The sequence below is a fragment of the Hippocampus bargibanti genome, linkage group LG13 (assembly GCF_051943395.1).
Source record: "Hippocampus bargibanti isolate YZ-2025 linkage group LG13, ASM5194339v1, whole genome shotgun sequence".
NCBI classification, from domain to species: domain Eukaryota; kingdom Metazoa; phylum Chordata; class Actinopteri; order Syngnathiformes; family Syngnathidae; genus Hippocampus; species Hippocampus bargibanti.
The window spans coordinates 8,334,443-8,351,489 of record NC_142746.1 but is presented as its reverse complement, the minus strand read 5'-3'; the positions used below and the strand labels follow the sequence as shown (position 1 = coordinate 8,351,489).

The 17,047-nt window shown below is 40.3% G+C and overlaps 2 protein-coding genes and 1 long non-coding RNA gene across 8 annotated transcripts in view; 2 read left to right on the top strand and 1 right to left on the bottom strand.

Annotated features, from left to right (window-relative positions):
- Positions 1 to 216: 216 nt before the first annotated feature.
- On the top strand, positions 217 to 10,993 carry LOC148889217 (lysosomal cholesterol signaling protein-like). 3 transcript variants are annotated; one of them, XM_089011573.1, is made up of 19 exons: positions 217 to 341; positions 684 to 882; positions 1,650 to 1,797; positions 1,983 to 2,112; positions 2,175 to 2,359; positions 3,153 to 3,305; positions 3,382 to 3,449; positions 4,668 to 4,839; positions 5,019 to 5,174; positions 5,898 to 5,981; positions 6,062 to 6,185; positions 6,274 to 6,358; positions 6,828 to 6,915; positions 7,197 to 7,443; positions 7,513 to 7,590; positions 7,675 to 7,841; positions 8,642 to 8,802; positions 8,872 to 9,009; positions 9,394 to 10,993. In XM_089011573.1, exons 2-19 carry the CDS (start codon positions 713 to 715, stop codon positions 9,440 to 9,442), a joined length of 2,403 nt encoding a protein of 800 aa, XP_088867699.1. In that variant the 5' UTR covers positions 217 to 341; positions 684 to 712; the 3' UTR covers positions 9,443 to 10,993. The 3 variants fall into 3 exon arrangements, with proteins under 3 accessions (XP_088867699.1, XP_088867698.1, XP_088867701.1); XM_089011572.1 differs by having other exon boundaries at positions 6,062 to 6,197; XM_089011575.1 differs by lacking the exons at positions 217 to 341; positions 684 to 882 and having other exon boundaries at positions 1,663 to 1,834; positions 6,062 to 6,197.
- Positions 10,994 to 12,303: 1,310 nt separating this feature from the next.
- On the bottom strand, positions 12,304 to 12,872 carry LOC148889216 (uncharacterized). Its single transcript, XR_016116849.1, has 3 exons — positions 12,761 to 12,872; positions 12,597 to 12,641; positions 12,304 to 12,512 (listed from the first exon to the last, which is right to left on the bottom strand). It is a non-coding gene; the product is annotated as an uncharacterized LOC148889216 (long non-coding RNA).
- The window catches only part of LOC148889214 (arylsulfatase I), a 35,418-nt gene continuing 31,096 nt past the window's right edge, over positions 12,726 to 17,047 (top strand). For all 4 annotated transcript variants that reach the window (XR_016116848.1, XM_089011577.1, XM_089011578.1 and 1 more), the window contains exon 1: positions 12,726 to 12,857. The gene's annotated coding sequence lies outside the window, so the exon portion shown is untranslated. The remainder of the gene's footprint in view (positions 12,858 to 17,047) is intronic.

Sequence of the window (17,047 nt, the reverse complement as noted above, 5' to 3'; positions counted from 1 at the left end):
ATCTAGCATGTTTGAGTCACAAACATTGCTGAAAGCAAAACGACCGACGACGTTTGAAAGCACCATTCGCCATGCACCATTACACCGTTATGTCTGTCTGTCTGTCTGTCCATCGACAATGTCACATGATCCACGGGCATTTCTTGCCACGCCTTTGCCTCGACTCCATCCAATCGAAGAGGGAAGTGGATTCGCCCTTCCCAACTGATTGGACTGCTTGCCTGTCAGTCACTTCCAGCTGTCAGATTCAGAAATCCTCGACTGCTGTTCTTCCAAAGGCAATAAACCTTCACAACGACCAAGACTTTTGAGGAAGAAAAATGGCCATTTAAATAACAAAGGTAACCTTTATAACACAGAAACTGAAACATATGTGCGTCATATATTGTGACAGCTGCTTAAAATAGAGCGAATCAACGTCGTGGACGTCGGTATGGTCTGACGTACACTGATGTTTTTAGCATGCAGTAGCTAATGATGTTAAAATAACTGTTCAAGTAGTTCCGTTTAAAACGGTATTATTTTTTTAAGCAATTCGTCTAGTTTGGTAACGGGCGTTATGGGCTCTCATTTATGTCCTACTCGTGACCAAAATGACTCTTGTGGTCACGTCACGAGATTCGTCGAGTTACGTGAGTTACGTTCGTTACTCATCCTTATTTTAGCCTCGTTCATCTCTCCAGGGTGTTCAACTCCCTCCCAAGGCGTCACTATGGAGACGGCCGGCAAATATGTGGTCATCCACGGGAAGAACATCACTCACAGCTCCCTGACGATCTCTGGTGGTGGCGCTGGTGCCGGGCCTCATATGTCCATCGATAAGCTGTTTCCTGCATTGCTCGAATGCTTTGGCATTATCCTGTGTGGATACATAGCTGGCAGGTAACGTTTGGGAAATGCTCATGACACTGAAATGTCAGAAACAAAATACAGTATATGACTGGATTATTTCAAATGAACAATAAATACTATTTTGGACTATTATTTTGTCCATAAAACATGAAGAGAAAAAAAGCTATTTTTTTTCAAGGTGTCAAGAATTTTCCACATTAAGTGAATATTGATTATTGGTACTACTGTACTATAGTCATCAAATGCCACAAAGGGACATAAGTATACTTGTGCTGGTCCCAAGTCCGGATAAATACAGAGGGTTGTGTCAGGAAGGGCATCCGACGTTGTAGTTTGGCCAAAACAAACATGCAGACCAAACCTCTGAAGATGGAGGACACTGATTCGCTGTGGCGACCCCTTGAAGGGAAAAGCCGAAAGGAAAATAAGAAGAAGGTACTACTATAGTGTGATACAGATGAATTCACTAAAAACATGTTTTATGTGTATACTACACAAAGTAAAGAAACATGTCTAAATCTAGGTGGAGATTTAAAAAAAATCTGAAACAAAACTCAAACAGGTTGCTTTTAGGTGAAATATGGTTATGTTTTTCACAACATAGTGCTCAGTTACACACACAGTCAACTGTTTTAACTTAAATTCTGCTCTGATTTGGGTCATGAAATGGCATCTTAAACTGGATAAACTGATTACAAATCAGTGTCAATTGTAACACACAGTTAACACCTCTATAAAATAAAAAAGAGCTAAAAGAACTGAATGTGTCATTTGAGCTTTTGTTGCCACACACACAGGGCTGATGTGATCACGGAGAACCAGGCAAAGGGTCTAGGCAACTTTGTGTCTAAATTTGCCCTCCCGGCTCTGCTGTTCAAAAATATGGTGATGTTGGAGTTTGGCAACATCATCTGGTCCTTCCTGTGGAGCATCTTGGTTGCCAAGGTCAGCTTCTACTCTGGAGTAGAGTGAATCAGATAAGGTACTGTAATGCCCTCGCATGTGGGCAAGGGAAGCCATATTCTTTATAATCAGCATAGGACAAGAAATATCATGGACTTATATTGTGATGCGTCATGAGATCTTTGTATAGAAAATTGATAATTAAAATAAAAAAACGTTGTGTGTAGGTGGCTGTGTTCATGCTGGTATGTGCTCTCACACTGATGGTTGCTAGTCCGGAAAACAGGTACGGCAAAGCCGGACTGTACGCCATCTTTGCCACACAAAGCAACGACTTTGCCTTAGGCTATCCCATAGGTGAGGTCCTACAGAAACACGTGTCGTACTTGAATTCCTACTTAGAAGTTGTCTTTCCCCAGTTGATGCTTTGTATCGAAACACATACCCGGAGTACCTGCAGTACATCTACTTGGTGGCCCCTGTGTCGCTCATTCTCTTGAATCCCATCGGCTTTGCCCTATGTGAGGTGCAGATGTGGAGGAGGCGGGCCGACCAACATGTGGAGCGCAGCACGGCCAGACTGCTGGGTGTTGTCACTTTGCAGGTACTATATCACTGTCTGTCTTGACCAATGTCGAATATGCAAAAGAATCATCAAAATGTTTGACGTCTCTACATAAAATTACATTGGCAAGAGAGTGCCACCGTGAAGCATTGCCCATTTGTCTTTAAAACAAGGTCCGCATTTGGTAGCAGTGAAACCCTTGATCTGAAAGGTGGCTCAAATGACATATTTAAAACGGAATGGCAGATTTTCTGAATATTCCACTAAATGACTCTTCACTCATTAACTGCCAGACAACGTGCAAAAATGTGTCCACACCAGTGCCAGGGTTTTTGTCATTTTCACTGAAATTGCAAGACCCACAGGAGAACTCCATAAACATTTCAATTTAGCCTATGAAACCTTAGACTCTCGACTTTCATCAGAAAAAAAGTTAATTCCCAAGTTATATATGTCTGGAGTTATCTGAGCTTGAAATGGGGGCAGCTGTACAAAAGGCAAATGCTGCCTCATCGTGGGAGGGGAAAACATTGACAGAGGTCTGACTATCGCTTTATTGGTAATGCCTGCAAGAAAAACCAAAACCCGAACAAATTATGGAATGGAGCTCCATGTCATGCTTTTCAATTCCCGAATTAATTCGGGAATTGCAGTAAATGAGTTAACACCGTAACTATCGCATTTGTTTATCTTTTTGTACATGTGATTTTTTTTTTTTTTTTTTTTTTTTTTTTTTTTGGGTCGACTGTTAATAGCGATGCCTACCTTCGGTTAAATTTATGTCCACATATTATCCACAAAAGGATAAAAAATCTCAATCTTTCTTCTCCAGGTGTTAAAGAACCCAATCGTGTTCATGGTGGTCATGGGCATCGTGTCGCATTTTGCTCTGGGCCAGAGGATCCCCGACGTGTTGTCCCAGTTCATCGATGGCCTCGCGAACTCTTTTGGAGGGTCCGCATTGTTTTACCTGGGCCTCACCATGGTTGGTTCACACTCGTTTTTGTACAAAGCATTTTGTAAGAGGACATTAGCGAGAGGGCTGTGTGTTTTTGTTTCAGGTTGGACAACTGAGGAAATTGACGCGAGACGCCGGCGTCGCGCTGATTCTCCTTATCACTGCAAAACTGTGAGTGCCAATTTTTTATATATATATATATATATATATATATATATATATATATATATATATATATATATATATATATATATATATATATATATATATATATATATATATATATAGAGGAGCGCTTCTGGCATACTATGTGCTTTTATTATTCCAATTCTTTCAATTTCAGTGAGCTCGTCACATTGGATTTACATAAATAACTCTCAGCAATATTTTATTTTAGGTCAATATACAGTACGTATTTAATTTAAAAACTTAATTTACTTCATTTAAAAAATGTACAAAATATAAATTGTATATAAATTTTTATAGCTCCAGCATCAGATTGGTTCATTTATTAAATTAAAATTATTATTAAAAAATCATTTAAATCCTGTAGGACTGGTATCATCTACAGTATATGCATTAATTGCATTTTAAATTATTTTATTTAATTAAGAATGAAAACTGACATGTCCAATACATTTTCACTCAATTATATTTAACTAAAAAACTACAAATTTCTTTTAATTTGAATAAAAAACGAAATTGGATTAGACATGACATCGCCAATACCATGTTGTTCTCGACATCAAAAATTTAATTTGATCAAATAATAATTTATTTGAGAAAAAAAAATCCCATTTATCCCGACATTGTAGTCGAGTGGTTAGCACACCAGCTTCACAGTGCAGAGGTCTGAGTTCAAGACCCGGTCCGGCCTCCCTGTGTGCAGTTTGCATGTTCTCCCCGAGCCCGCGTGGGTTTTCTCTGGGTCCTCCAGTTTCCTCCCACATTCCAAAATCATGCATGGCAGGCTGATTGAACACTCAAAAAAATGTCCCTAGGTGTGGTTGCGAGAGTGAATGGTTGTTTGTCTTTGTGTACCCTGCGATTGGTTGGCAACCAATTCAGGGTGTATCCCGCGTAGTCCCCGAAGACAGCTGGGATAGGCTCCAGCACCCCCGCGACCCTAATGAGGAATAAGCGGTATGGATAATGGATGGATGAATAATAATAAAATACTGTAAAAACAAGTTGAAAGTTGGGTCAAAAGCACACATCTCCAAAATTAACCTTGATAATTCTCTTTCCAGGTTATAGCTAGCCATTTCCATTTAGGCTATTCAAGTTAATACTGATTTATTAATTGGGATGCAAATTCTATTTTTTTTCCAATCCAACTTTTGTGGTTTTTTTTGGGGGGTTTTGAGCTCTTCAGTGTGTCCCCCTCAGTCTTGTCATGCCGCTGTTCTGCAAAGACATGATGGACATTGTGGACGTGGGCGTTAACAGCACCAGCCCCAACCACACAAGCCTGTCGAACTTTGCCTTCCTCTACGGTATCTTCCCGACTGCGCCAAGTGTGGCCATCTACGCTGGACACTACGGGATGGAGCTCGAGGTGGTGAGTCACGTGACTTGACTCTGTTTGACCTGGTAGTGCGTCACTGTAAAATTTGCAGCACTTGCTTGGAACTTGATGATTAAGCAGATTTGGTGCTATATATTTAAGCCTGAACCTTTTTAGATTTTTTTTTTTGTTGTTGCATTTTTAAGCATTCCATTTGTGTCGTTCCTGTTTAGGTAACGTCCGGCATGGTCATCAGCACGTTCCTCTCTGCGCCCATTATGTACGTCTCAGCCTGGCTGCTGACCATTCCGCTGATGGACCCTGCACCTCTGGTGGCCGAGCTTCAGAACGTCAGCTTCAACATCAGCATCATCTGCCTGCTGGCGCTGGTACGTCCCTCACCCCCTCTAAAGCAGACATTAAATGTTTGGTTTAGGGCTCAATAAGTATTCAACCCCCTTGAGGGATCACATTATTTGCAAAATGTACAGACCAATTTCACATTTTTTTTTTAATCTATCTGTCTGTCTGTCTATCTGTCTCGCTGTCTCTGTCTCTTTCTCTGTATATATTCAATTGAAAATGTTTAAACTTTTTCATTTAGCTGTTTTAATATGTTGATTTATTTGTTTTTATTTTATTCATTATTTAGAAGACTTTTCATTTTCATAATTGTGTTTAATTTTAATGTCAAAGTGTGAACCTAATACATTTTTTTATTTATTAATTGATAGTTTTTGTCTACAGATATTGGTTTTATTGACTGCATAATGTTATGTAGTTTTTTAACGAATAACCACATATTCTAATTATTATTTCATATTGTTTATGGTATTTATTATTGAAAATTGAAATGTTGTAATTTTACAATTCTTCCATGTTTTTTTAGCCTTTTATTTTTTACGTTTGATTGTGGACCTGCTTGCACTGACAATTCACTTATTTACTTTTTAATACTGGATATATATTTTTTTTTAAATCATCTGATTCATTTTAACTACATTTTGTTCAAGTAATTTTCTGACTGATTTCAGGAAAGGTGGATTTCAAAGAATATTTGCCAATTACCGTGATGATTCTCTGTGTTTTTTGTTCTCTACGTGCACTTGCAGGTTTGGACCATAGCTGTGATGCTTCTCAGTGGCAAATTTAAGCGTCTTCCTCACCTCTTTGCCTTAAATCTCTTCTTGGCTCAGGTCTGTCTCAAACATAAATTGGTCAAATATTCTTTTTTGAGTTTTGTTTTGTAACCTGATTATGTTTGTCGTCGTTCCAGTTCCTGGTGTGTGTGAGCATGATCCTGTGGAACTTCCTAGCCAGGCAACAGGATAATCTTGCAGGCAAAATGTTGGCATTTGCACTACTCTACAGTTCTCTGTACAGCACGTACATTTGGACGGGCGAGTGTGCACGTCTGTACTTCGATGCGCTGCGTGCTCATCTGCATACTAACCGCGAACTGTGTCGCTCCTCTACTCCACTTTTTAGGTTTAATCCCTCTGTGCTTGGCTCTGACCAGCAAAGATGATCTGCTCAGACTCCGACCAGCCGTTTTCATGATTCTGGGTTGGGGGTGAGTTCCACATTCAAACTGCACGACATATATATTGATTTTTAGAACGTGTGGACGGATTTTATCTCAAATTTGACAAAGCATTTATATGAGTCTTTCTTTGGATTGGATTGAATGTACCTTCATTCGTCTCGCAGTGAGACATTTACATTTACATTTCACGGCAGCAAAGTTATGAAAGGAAGAGGAAAGGAAAGAAAGAAGTAGAAAAAAAATACAGGAGCTGCTGGGAAGGCTGCTGGGAAGGCGGCCACTCTCGCGGCGCCATCTTAAGTAAAAAATAAATAAATACTGAACTAAATAACAAATAATATGACAACACAAAGACATTTCTCATCATTTCTTTCATTTTTGTTGTGTCGATTTGGGAAAATACTGAATTCCTGGTTTCACAACAGGACACTTTGACCACCAAGACTGTGTCAGTGTATGAGACAGATTATCACGATGGTTTTTTTTTTTTTTTCAGGGTTCCTGTCTTCGTGGTGGGAGGTCTTTTGATCGTTGGCCAGAGGACTGACTCCGTCGACTCTGCCTTCTTCTATGGAAAAGCTCAGGTTTGCAAACGACTTTTGTCACTTTCACGCTCTTGGCTATTAGTTGATGGATGAAAATATAAAATGTAACAAATTATGTAAATGCGTGTCGTCAATTTTTTATTGGACTTCTGCACAACACATTTCATGGTGTAATTATTTGTGGTTTTAATTATCTTGTACGTATTTCGACACAGTATTAATATGTAATCAGTGTCTTATACTCTAAAATTACTGGTAGTTCATTTAGGAAAATAACATAAAACTAATAAGTCTCAATCACCATCAATCTTTACCGACAGATTTTCAGCACAGCGGCAGTACTGTCGTTCAGTCTGGTGCTGGCCGCCGTTTCTCTGATGGGCCTCAGCCGAAGCGATGGCCAGCAGAGAGGCTACCACGTTCTGAGCCGTGCGGCGTTACCCGCCGCCGGTGAGGAGCAGCTGAGGACCCCTGCTGATTTGGAAGATCCACTACAACCACAACAACAGCAGCAGCAACAAGAGCAGCCAGGCGAACTTTCACCTTCTGCTTGCAGTCTTAACTCTGGTATTATGTTTTTTTATTTGTTTTCAATCATTTTGAGTTGTATATTTATTGATACTTAATTTGTCTTAGATCCATATACGTCTCTTCCGCTCCAGTCCATGCCGGATATGATCACCAGCACGCAGAGGAATCATGGCAACAGCACAGGCAGAAATACACTTTGTTGTATTGTACATGGCAATGATTTCCCTCATTTTTGTGATTGGATAGTTGATGCAATGTTCCCTGTAGGTCACACGGGGGCGCTGTGTGATGGGCAGCAGCAGCAGAGTACGTCGTCGTCGTCTTCAGAACATTTGTTGAATTTAACGGCACCTGAGCATCAACAAGCTGCAGATGATAAACAGACAGCCAGACATGTTCTGCTTTGTCTTTTGCTTCTTGTCAGCCTGCTTGCGGTAAGAATGCATCCAAATCCCATCTCAAAACCCACCTATTTATAATCGCATTTTCTGTGTAGCTCTTTCTCTTTTTTTCCATTTATAACTGTATTTTATTTATTGTATTCTATTTGTGATTGTATTTTATTTATTATAGTACCTATGGTTGTCTGTGACTGTAAAGTGTCCTTGAGAGCTTTGAAAGGCGCTTAAAATGAAATTTATTATTACAGTAAAGTCTCGTTATATCGATATCGGATATATCTATAGTCCCGGTTATATCGATACTATTTCTATGCACGCACTGAGAAAATTACATGCAAACAGGGTCGGATATATCGATAGTCCCGGTTATATCGATATTTTTTCGGACTCCCTTGAATATCGATATAACGAGACTTTACTGTATTATTATTATTATTATTATTATTATTATTATTATTATTAAGCGACAGCCTTCACTCAACCCGGAATAACTCAAATAGATAGAAAGCTAGATAGTTAGCTAATAGATAGCCAGATAGCTAATATATAGCTCGCTATATACCTAATAGATAGCCAGCTAGATAGCTAATAGATAGCCAACAGATAGCAAGCTAGATAGCCAGCTAGCTAGATACACAAAACACATTTAAAGGAATTTAAAAAAATAAAAAAAGAAACGACATTAAATAAAGCAAACGGTGTTGGGATTTTCAGGTTGACGCTAATGATGTATCTTAAATGATATTCATTTTGATATTTGAATTCTAATAGATGCGGCGACACACCGGACAAACACGGCCATTGTTTGTTTTTCTATACCGTGTTGAGTGTAGAACCTGTCAAGCTGCCTGTGGTGGTTGCTGAACAAAGACCCCGGCCACCTGTACTTGGAGCTTCAGTTCTTCTGCGCTGTGACCAACTACGGACAAGGCTTTCTGTCCTTCGGGATCTTCGGCCTGGACCGTCACCTCATCCTCCTGCCTTTCAAGAAGAGGTAATCAGTGCCAAGCGCTCCCCATTCGGACGCAGTCACGTGACCGCCATCCTGCTGCGGTGCCGGCAGATTGTCGGCGTGGTGGGGACGAGACGCTGAACAGGGCGGTTCGGCGGGAGAACCTCGCGAGGAGGTCCGGCTCACGTGCACGCAGTTTGTGCGCTACCACAAAGAGCACTGCGTGCAAGGGCTGGTACATGTATGTAGGTAGGTCATTGAATTTATTAAGGCACAAAATGAAAAATCCTCAACAGCTTGTCATAGTGTGAAAAAGTCATTATACATTGTATTTTCATTGTACAGTGTCAACATTGAATCTGCTCATTTTAACTCGTTCACTGCCATTCATGAATTTATTCGGGAATTGAAAACATGACGTAGAGCGCTATTCCCAAATTTGCTCATGTAACTCCAGACTCATACAATTTAGGAATTAACTCTTTCTTTCTGATGAGAGAAGAGAGTCGAAGGTTATTCTGTGGGTTCTGCAATTTTTGCACATCTTCTGGCAGTGAAAGAGTTAATTGTTGATTTATTTTTAGGCCATACATTTATTGTTATTTTTAGTCCTGTTTCATTCTCAACCTCTAGCGCTGCAGGAGAGAGTGCGTGTACCCCAACTGGTGAATCCTTGCTCTGATACCGACTGCCTGCCCAGGCAGAACCGGCATTGAGACCAGCCTGACCTCTAGCTGACAGAAAAAGGCAGCGACCGCCCTGACATCCTTTCCCCACACATAAGTGCCTTACGGTGAAGTTCTTCCATCCTTCGTGATGGGCTTTGACATGACTTCCTCTCCATTTCACTGTCCATCAATTTCAAACCAAACGACACACTGTTTTTAAATGGGAGTTGGCACACAACTTGGTATCATGGAAAATGCCTAACACAAGCGCAAAACACATTTGGCTGTTGTAGTTTACTTGTAATGAGTTTTAGTATATCCCCCACAGCTGGTACTACTACCACTAATAATGATGATAATGATAATAATTCATGTAAGGATCTTCATTCTGATTTGTTTGAAATTTTTGTATTATATCCAGCTGTATGTTATGTTGAAAATAGTCACCTGAAGTCACTGTTTGTCGTTGAAGGATCGTGCTCAGGTTTAATTTATCAATACCGTACAAATCTATTCCTTGAAGATGTCACACACAAAGCATCAATCAAATCAAATCTAATTAAAAAGCAGATTGTCATTGCTCGCCAGTGAAGAATAAAAAGTTTATGCAAGTACAAGTGGAAAATAAAACATGACAATAATTTCAAACCAATTATATCTGAAAATATAATTAATAAAATAAGTCAATAACATGAATGCGTAGGGAAATTATCGCATTGAAAAAATGCGATTAAAAACTATTATCGTGGTGGCAAATTATTAAAATAATGTGAACAATCCATTGTGGACTGACCTCAAGTTTTACCTTTCCAGGCTGCCTTTGAAGTTTCAGTTCGATTTATAGAAGTTTTTATTTGGTTTTCAAGCACACTGTACTTTGGATTGTTGTACCGTTTAAGTTGCTGCTGACTTGTTTTTGTCTTTTACTGTGAAGTTAACCTGACTTCAATCCCATTCAAATGTGTTTCCACGAATAACTGACTTTTAATCCAAATTAGTGTTTATTTAAATGGCAAGTCTCTTGTTATGGACTTTATATAGTACTTTTTTTTACTTATATAGCGCTCTACCAACAGCTGAAACTGAAACTGTAACAAAGCGCTAACACGGACAAATGGCAAATGCTAGGAATGGCAGTGAATGAGTTAAAAGTTATTAAATATTCAACATTCAATCATAAAATATGGTCTATTAGAGATGTCTACACACGAATTATGATACACAGAGTATTGTTCGTCATTCTTAGTAGAGGATAAAGAATAGGTACATTATAGATATTGATTTTGAGTTTTACAGCTACACAAACATTCAATGCAGCATAAGAAACCTTAGACTCTTCTTTCATCAGAAATAAAAGAGTTAATTGTAAATAAGTTATATGGATCTGGAGCGGGAATGCGTTAATCAATCAAATTGTCAGTCAAAGGTTGGTTTTAAACCCTTTGTGTCATTCGTGTGATATTGTGCATGCTTCTTATTTTCGGTACACATACAGTACTTTTATCTGTCGTAGCTATATGACCAAAAAACCCAGATAGTCTATTAACATGGACTTTAAAGGACAACTGACACCTCCGGACAAGTTGTGTACATAATTTGTAAAATTACTTCAAATGACTTCTACTGAGCGCATTTGACAAAGATTCCACCGCATATATAGTTTATGTTTTAAGACTCGCGCTGAATATTCAGGAAGTCTTATTTTTGAGTTGATGACGATGCCTGACGTGACGTCACGTCAGGAACGGCCCTGACCGAGAAAGCGACACACAATGCATTTTGGGTACTTCGTTTGGTCTGAAAACTTCGTGTTGATCCGTGTTGATGGTGAAATTAGAAGGAAAATCACATAACTAATGCAATGTTGAATCGTTGTGTGTCACACCAACACTACCGGAAACACCATAAAAGTGGACACAAATTCTCAGCAGACAACTCAGCCCATTTCCAACGGAGGTTGTGCGCCATCTTGTGCATTTTCTGGGCGCTACATTGGAGTCCAAACGGCTCGAATTAATACAGAAGGACTTCTTTCATCGATTGCAAACATTTATGCTTTCCTCTTCAGACCTATTTCAATCATATTCATAACTGGATGAGTAAGAAAGAAGAAAGTATCTCTGAATCCATTGTTTTGTTTCTGGAGTATCCTGGTGTGATGTCATGAACAAGGGGGCGGGACCTTCTGAAACTCGCCATTTCCAAGGTCATTTTGAAGCAGTTTTGGGACACTAAGTCATTTTTATTGGTGTATTGCATTTGACTAAAAATATCAGCCTGGAGCAGCGCAAAAATCCCCATCTGATCTCTGACCCCCAAGCTCAAATGCCCCAGGCCACAGCCCACATGCTCCTTTGTCCTTGCAAGCAGAGGAGTCTCATCATCAGCGGCCATCTTTGAAGACATAGCTGCAATCATAGCTTTCTCATTCTTTCTAGTTTGCTTAGCTAAAAGGTCATGTTGTCTCTTATGTGCTTGTTCTAACCATTTCTCGCAAGCAGAAAGTTCTGCAATATTTTTTTTCCCGAGCTCTGACAGCTGCAGAAGATTCTTTCATTTTTAATTGTAGCTAGAGTTCCTTAAGAGATTCAACATTCAGAGTGCCATCAAATGCCCCTTTCACAATAAATCTCAGTGTCAAGGAATTTTGTAATCATAAATTCAGTATCGCGATGGGTTGTGGTTTTTGAGCAAACTTGAATTGTATCGATTTCCCACAACTGCCAAAAATGTTCCCAATGTGTGTGTGTGTGTGCGTGTGTGTGTGTGTGTATATCTATACACACACAAAGAGTTTTCAGAATAAATTTCTTCGTCATGTCTTCCATTTTTTTCTCCCCCCCACTTTATAGCGTTACAAAGACCTCTGGAAACATTTTCAAATGCTTAAGACAAGGAAATATTTATTGTGAGAATAAAAAAACACATCTTTGGACTCTTTCTTCGATTTTGACATCAAATCATTTGCTTGTCATGCGACACCCGGAGGCAGGAAGTTGCTGTCGATGTAAGATTTTTTGTTCCCGAGATTGCGTCTTGATCGAATGGCTGTTGGAGAGTATTGTCTGGCCACCCCCCTTTGAACTACAAATAAAATCAATACATTTTGTTAAGTTAGTCAATGACAAGCGATGCAGAATGGTGACATATTGGCAGTTGACGAGTCACCTTCAATCACATTCTCAAACTTGACGTTTTCATTGTCCTCGCTCGCTGTTGACAGAAAAGTTGACATTCATTTCTCCATATCGTGTTAACCCCCAATTTGTTTTGCATCATCCTATTCACCCCAACCACCCTAAATGTGTCTTTCTAAGAAATGGGGAGCATACCTTCAGCATCCACGAAAAGAGCCAGCACGGCCACCAGCGCCAGGAGCAAGACGACGACTTGGGCCCTCATGAGTCCTTGTTCTCAATGCAAGACTAGGTGAGTTCACTGCATGGCACCAACCTTAACCCAAGAACTTTTTATATCTTGCTGGGTGTGTCACTTCAAAAATCCGCCCCATCAGTTTCAAGTTTGCTTGGATGCCATCCTGACAACAGTATGTGCGGCACTTAAAAACAATTATCGGAATGCATGTGATTCACTCAAATGTTAGTTTGTTTTTGTAACATCATCAATCTTCTCAGAGAAATCAATCCATGTTGTTTTGAACAACGTCCTTCAAAGGGAGATAATTGTTTCAAGGACACGCCTTGAATTGTAAAGCATGAAAGGGCTTGGTTATCGCTGAACTTCAAAGGTGTACAATTGTTGCACTGGGCTGATGGAATGAAGACAAAAGGAAATGAATGTCAAGTAACCAAAAGATTCTGAAAAGCGAACCCCAAGTATTAAAATAATAAATAAAATAGAATTTGAGGTGTCTCAAGCCCAGCGTGGACAAAAATTGGTTGATCAAGGCATCAGTAATTTCAAATAAAACAATCAGTAGCTATTCCCCCTGAAGAAGGTGTAGAATTTCTGTTTCAGTTCGGATGCTCGGAGCGGGAGTGTGGTCCCTGAAGCAAAAACTCAGGCATGTGGTTGGTGCCACAAATTTTACTTTTGCCTGGGATCTCCAGCCCTTTTTGTCTCTTTTGGATTGGATTTGCCTTTATTAGTCTCACAGTGGAGAAATTGACATTTCATAGCAGCAAAGTTAAGAAAGTACACTTTCTCTCTCTTCAAAAACACCCAACAATCACGTTGAGCTACAATGGGGAGTTGTGTAAGCTTTCTAATTGCCTCAAATGTCAAATTAAATTTCTTTATGTCAATTACATTTGACATGTGGCAAATGTTGGAATCGACCCAGATGCAATGCCCTTTAGCACTCCATGTGGAAGTTGGATGCACACTCCACTCGGACCGGGCTCTCTAGAAATATTTACTAACGTCATCATACTGTACCTTTTTCGTCTCACAGCATCAAAGAGGTAAAAAAGGCATTGACCATGCGCTTGAGATATAACAGTAGAATCACGTGTGATTGTGGTGTCACAGGATGAACGTAATGGTACATAACTCTACAAACTGGGCTTTTTGAACATCTGAGCTGCAACAAATTATTACAGGAGGAATTCACCGCGCAAACAAAATAAAAGCAACACACATGAATGATACATTACTACAAGCTTTCAGGATCTTTTCAGGGACTGTGTTTTGTAAAACATTCCAAGGGCCCAAGTTAATTTTCAAAAGATCCATTGAAATTGTTGGACTCAGCCTGGAATAGGCGATACACATCAATTAAATTTGATCGCGACAGGACAAAATGACCTCTTTGTCTCTGACTGATTCTAGAGAGGTACAAAATTCTTATTATGTCCCAAATGTCAACTGTAATTGACACATATGTCTTTCATGAATCAAACATTTTGAAATGACGGAAAAAAAAATCTTGGAAATGGCCCAAAAATCATTGGCTCAAACATGAGCCTAACGATGTGTGTTTTCTCACGACATGTCCCAAATGTCAACTGTAATTGATGTAATTCTGTTAATTGTACACATGTCTGACACACGCAAAAAGCTTGAAGGTACACCAAAGAAAAAAACTCAAGGGGGTTTATCATTGTACTTGCACGATGAACTGGCATTTGAGTTGGGGTATTACCGAAGCGGATTTTTCGTATGTTGAGCAATACTTTCAAAAAGACAGATGTCTGACTAAAAGGCCTCCGACATTCCTCCACCGACATGCATAAATAAAAATCAAGAATTATGATCAACTCAGGTTGAATCACTCAGTTTTCAATGTGTGGTTCTGTCTGTAGACTCGAGTATAGCGACAATGCGACAGCTACTCGATGTTGGCAACAACAATAACCTCTACTCATTCCTGCAATTCATTCAATCAAGCAATCAAGTCAAAGTCAGCTTTATTGTCAAATCAACCAATCAATTAACTTCATTTCTGTCAAAATAGAGCTCAAGGTGCTTGTGCAATTGAAGCATCAAAAATACTTACAGGTCCTAAAAATGGATACAAATTCTAATTTAATATATTTTAGATTTATTGAACGCCAAATAAAATAGTTGAATAAATAAAATATGTGATTTATGTGTTTTAATGCTGATGATTTGGGCATACAGCTCATGACAACCCGAAATACCAATCTAAAAAAAAATTGCATATTACGATATGTACCGTATGTTCCAGTGTATGAGGCGCACCCAAAAGCCTTGATTTTCTTCAAAAGATGATCCTCCGCCTTGTACACCGATGTGCCTTATATTGAAGTAATATTGAGCCACAACCGGTCTCGCAACTTCTGTTAGCAGCTCCCGACTCCATTTTGGAAGTAGTGCATAACCCCAGCCTCAACTACTGCGCCACATAATGCAGGTTGCCTTTTATTTGGTACGGTTTTATACATTGATATATCTATCCATCCATCATCCGTACCGCTTATTCCTCATTAGGGTTGCGGGGGTTGCTGGTGCCTATCCCAGCCGTCTTCTGGCACTAGGCAGAGGATACCCTGAATTGATTGCCAGCCAATCGCAGGGCACACAAAGACAAACAATAGTCACTCTCACACTCACACCGAGGGACACTTTAGAGTGTCCAATCTGCCTGCCAAGCATTTTTGGAATGTGGGAGAAAACCCATGCGAAAGAACATGCAAACTCCACACAGGGAGGCCGGACCGGGTCTTGAACTCACGACCTCTGCACTGTGACACCACTCGACTACCGGGCCACACATTGATATATTATATTGTCAAACTTTTTTCATTACTCCAATGCTCCTTATATAGAGAAAAAGTTTGGCATCTTGTTTGATAGCAGCTTTGTCAGTTTTGCACCCCCTGAACCAGCTTCTCAACATCTGATTGGGCATGGGACACAAGCGCGGGCGTGATCAACCTGTCGCCGGCCACCATCGATGAGGGTGTCTAGTGATTAAAAGGCCGAAACACCCAATGATTCTTTGGCACACTACTGACGATGTGTCCCAAATTCACAACCTCCCATCCCTGAAGCACAGCTCCCACACCACTCTCAACATCAAGGCTAATCTCATGTGAGGAGCATCCATTGGCACAAATGGACAGAATAACATCACGTCCAGTGTTTCATGATTCTCTTATCTGCGATTTGCTTTGCTTGGCAACTAAGTGGTACTGTGACACAATCAAATACTCAATAACGTGTTACAATAAAAACAGCAACATCATCGCTTTGCTGCTGTGAAATGTAAATTTCTCCACTGCGAGACTAATAAAGGCAAATTCAATCCAATCCAATCTACTGGGTAATTACAGGACTTTCTTTTCACAACAGGTGCAATAAATACAATGAATGTAGTTTTATGTTGCGATTTCAGAACAACTACACTTGTTTTATAAAGATGAATAAAGAGGTGGGGGAAGATGCCAGTTCGACCTGGCAGACCCAAACGTGTTGTGAGGGTTTGTTGGGAACGTCTGGTGGAATCCCCTGTCAAAAGGAGTTTCAACTCCTGCCTCCGGCAGAACTTTACACATGTCCCAGGAGAGGTTGTCATAATGTGGTTGGCGACCAACGGGGGGCGCTATCGGCCCTGCCTGCAGCCTCGCAGGTGCTGGTCGTTTAATCACTGACACTTAAAAGGACACCCGGCACGACCATCCGGTGTCGGTTCATTGTTTGCTGCTTGTTTGCTGCATGCATTGTGTATGTGTTTGTTTAACCTTGGCGGACTTTTACTTTAGGTCTTCTTTTGCTACTTTGTATTTTTTCCTTTCAGATGATTTTGATGTTTTACGTTCTGTTCCTGCTGGCCTTTATTTTAATACAATTTGTCAAACAACCTCCTGCTCCCTCCTGCCTGCTTTTTGGGATCTGCACCCGCCATCACCACCTCGCAAACCGTGACAGAGGTGGGGGACATTGAGACCGAATGGACCATGTTCCGTACCTCCCTTGCTGAGGCGGCAAATCGGAGTTGTGGCCGTAAGGTGGTTGGTGCCTGTCGTGACGGCAACCCCCGTACTCGCTGGTGGACACCAGTAGTAAGGGATGCCATAAAGCTGATGGAGTCCTATCGGGCCTATATAGCCTGTGGGACCCCTGAGACAGCTGACAGGTATCGATTAGCCAAGCGGATTGCAGCCTCGGTGAGGCCATGGAAGCCGACTTCCGGA

Excerpts from the sequence above, each read along its gene's own strand:
- LOC148889217 (XM_089011572.1), top strand. The coding sequence starts at position 713 with ATGGAGACGGCCGGCAAATATGTGGTCATCCACGGGAAGAACATCACT. Across the intron at positions 2,360-3,152 it reads TGGGTGTTGTCACTTTGCAG|GTGTTAAAGAACCCAATCGT; the intron begins GTACTATATCAC and ends TTTCTTCTCCAG. Across the intron at positions 4,840-5,018 it reads ACGGGATGGAGCTCGAGGTG|GTAACGTCCGGCATGGTCAT; the intron begins GTGAGTCACGTG and ends GTTCCTGTTTAG.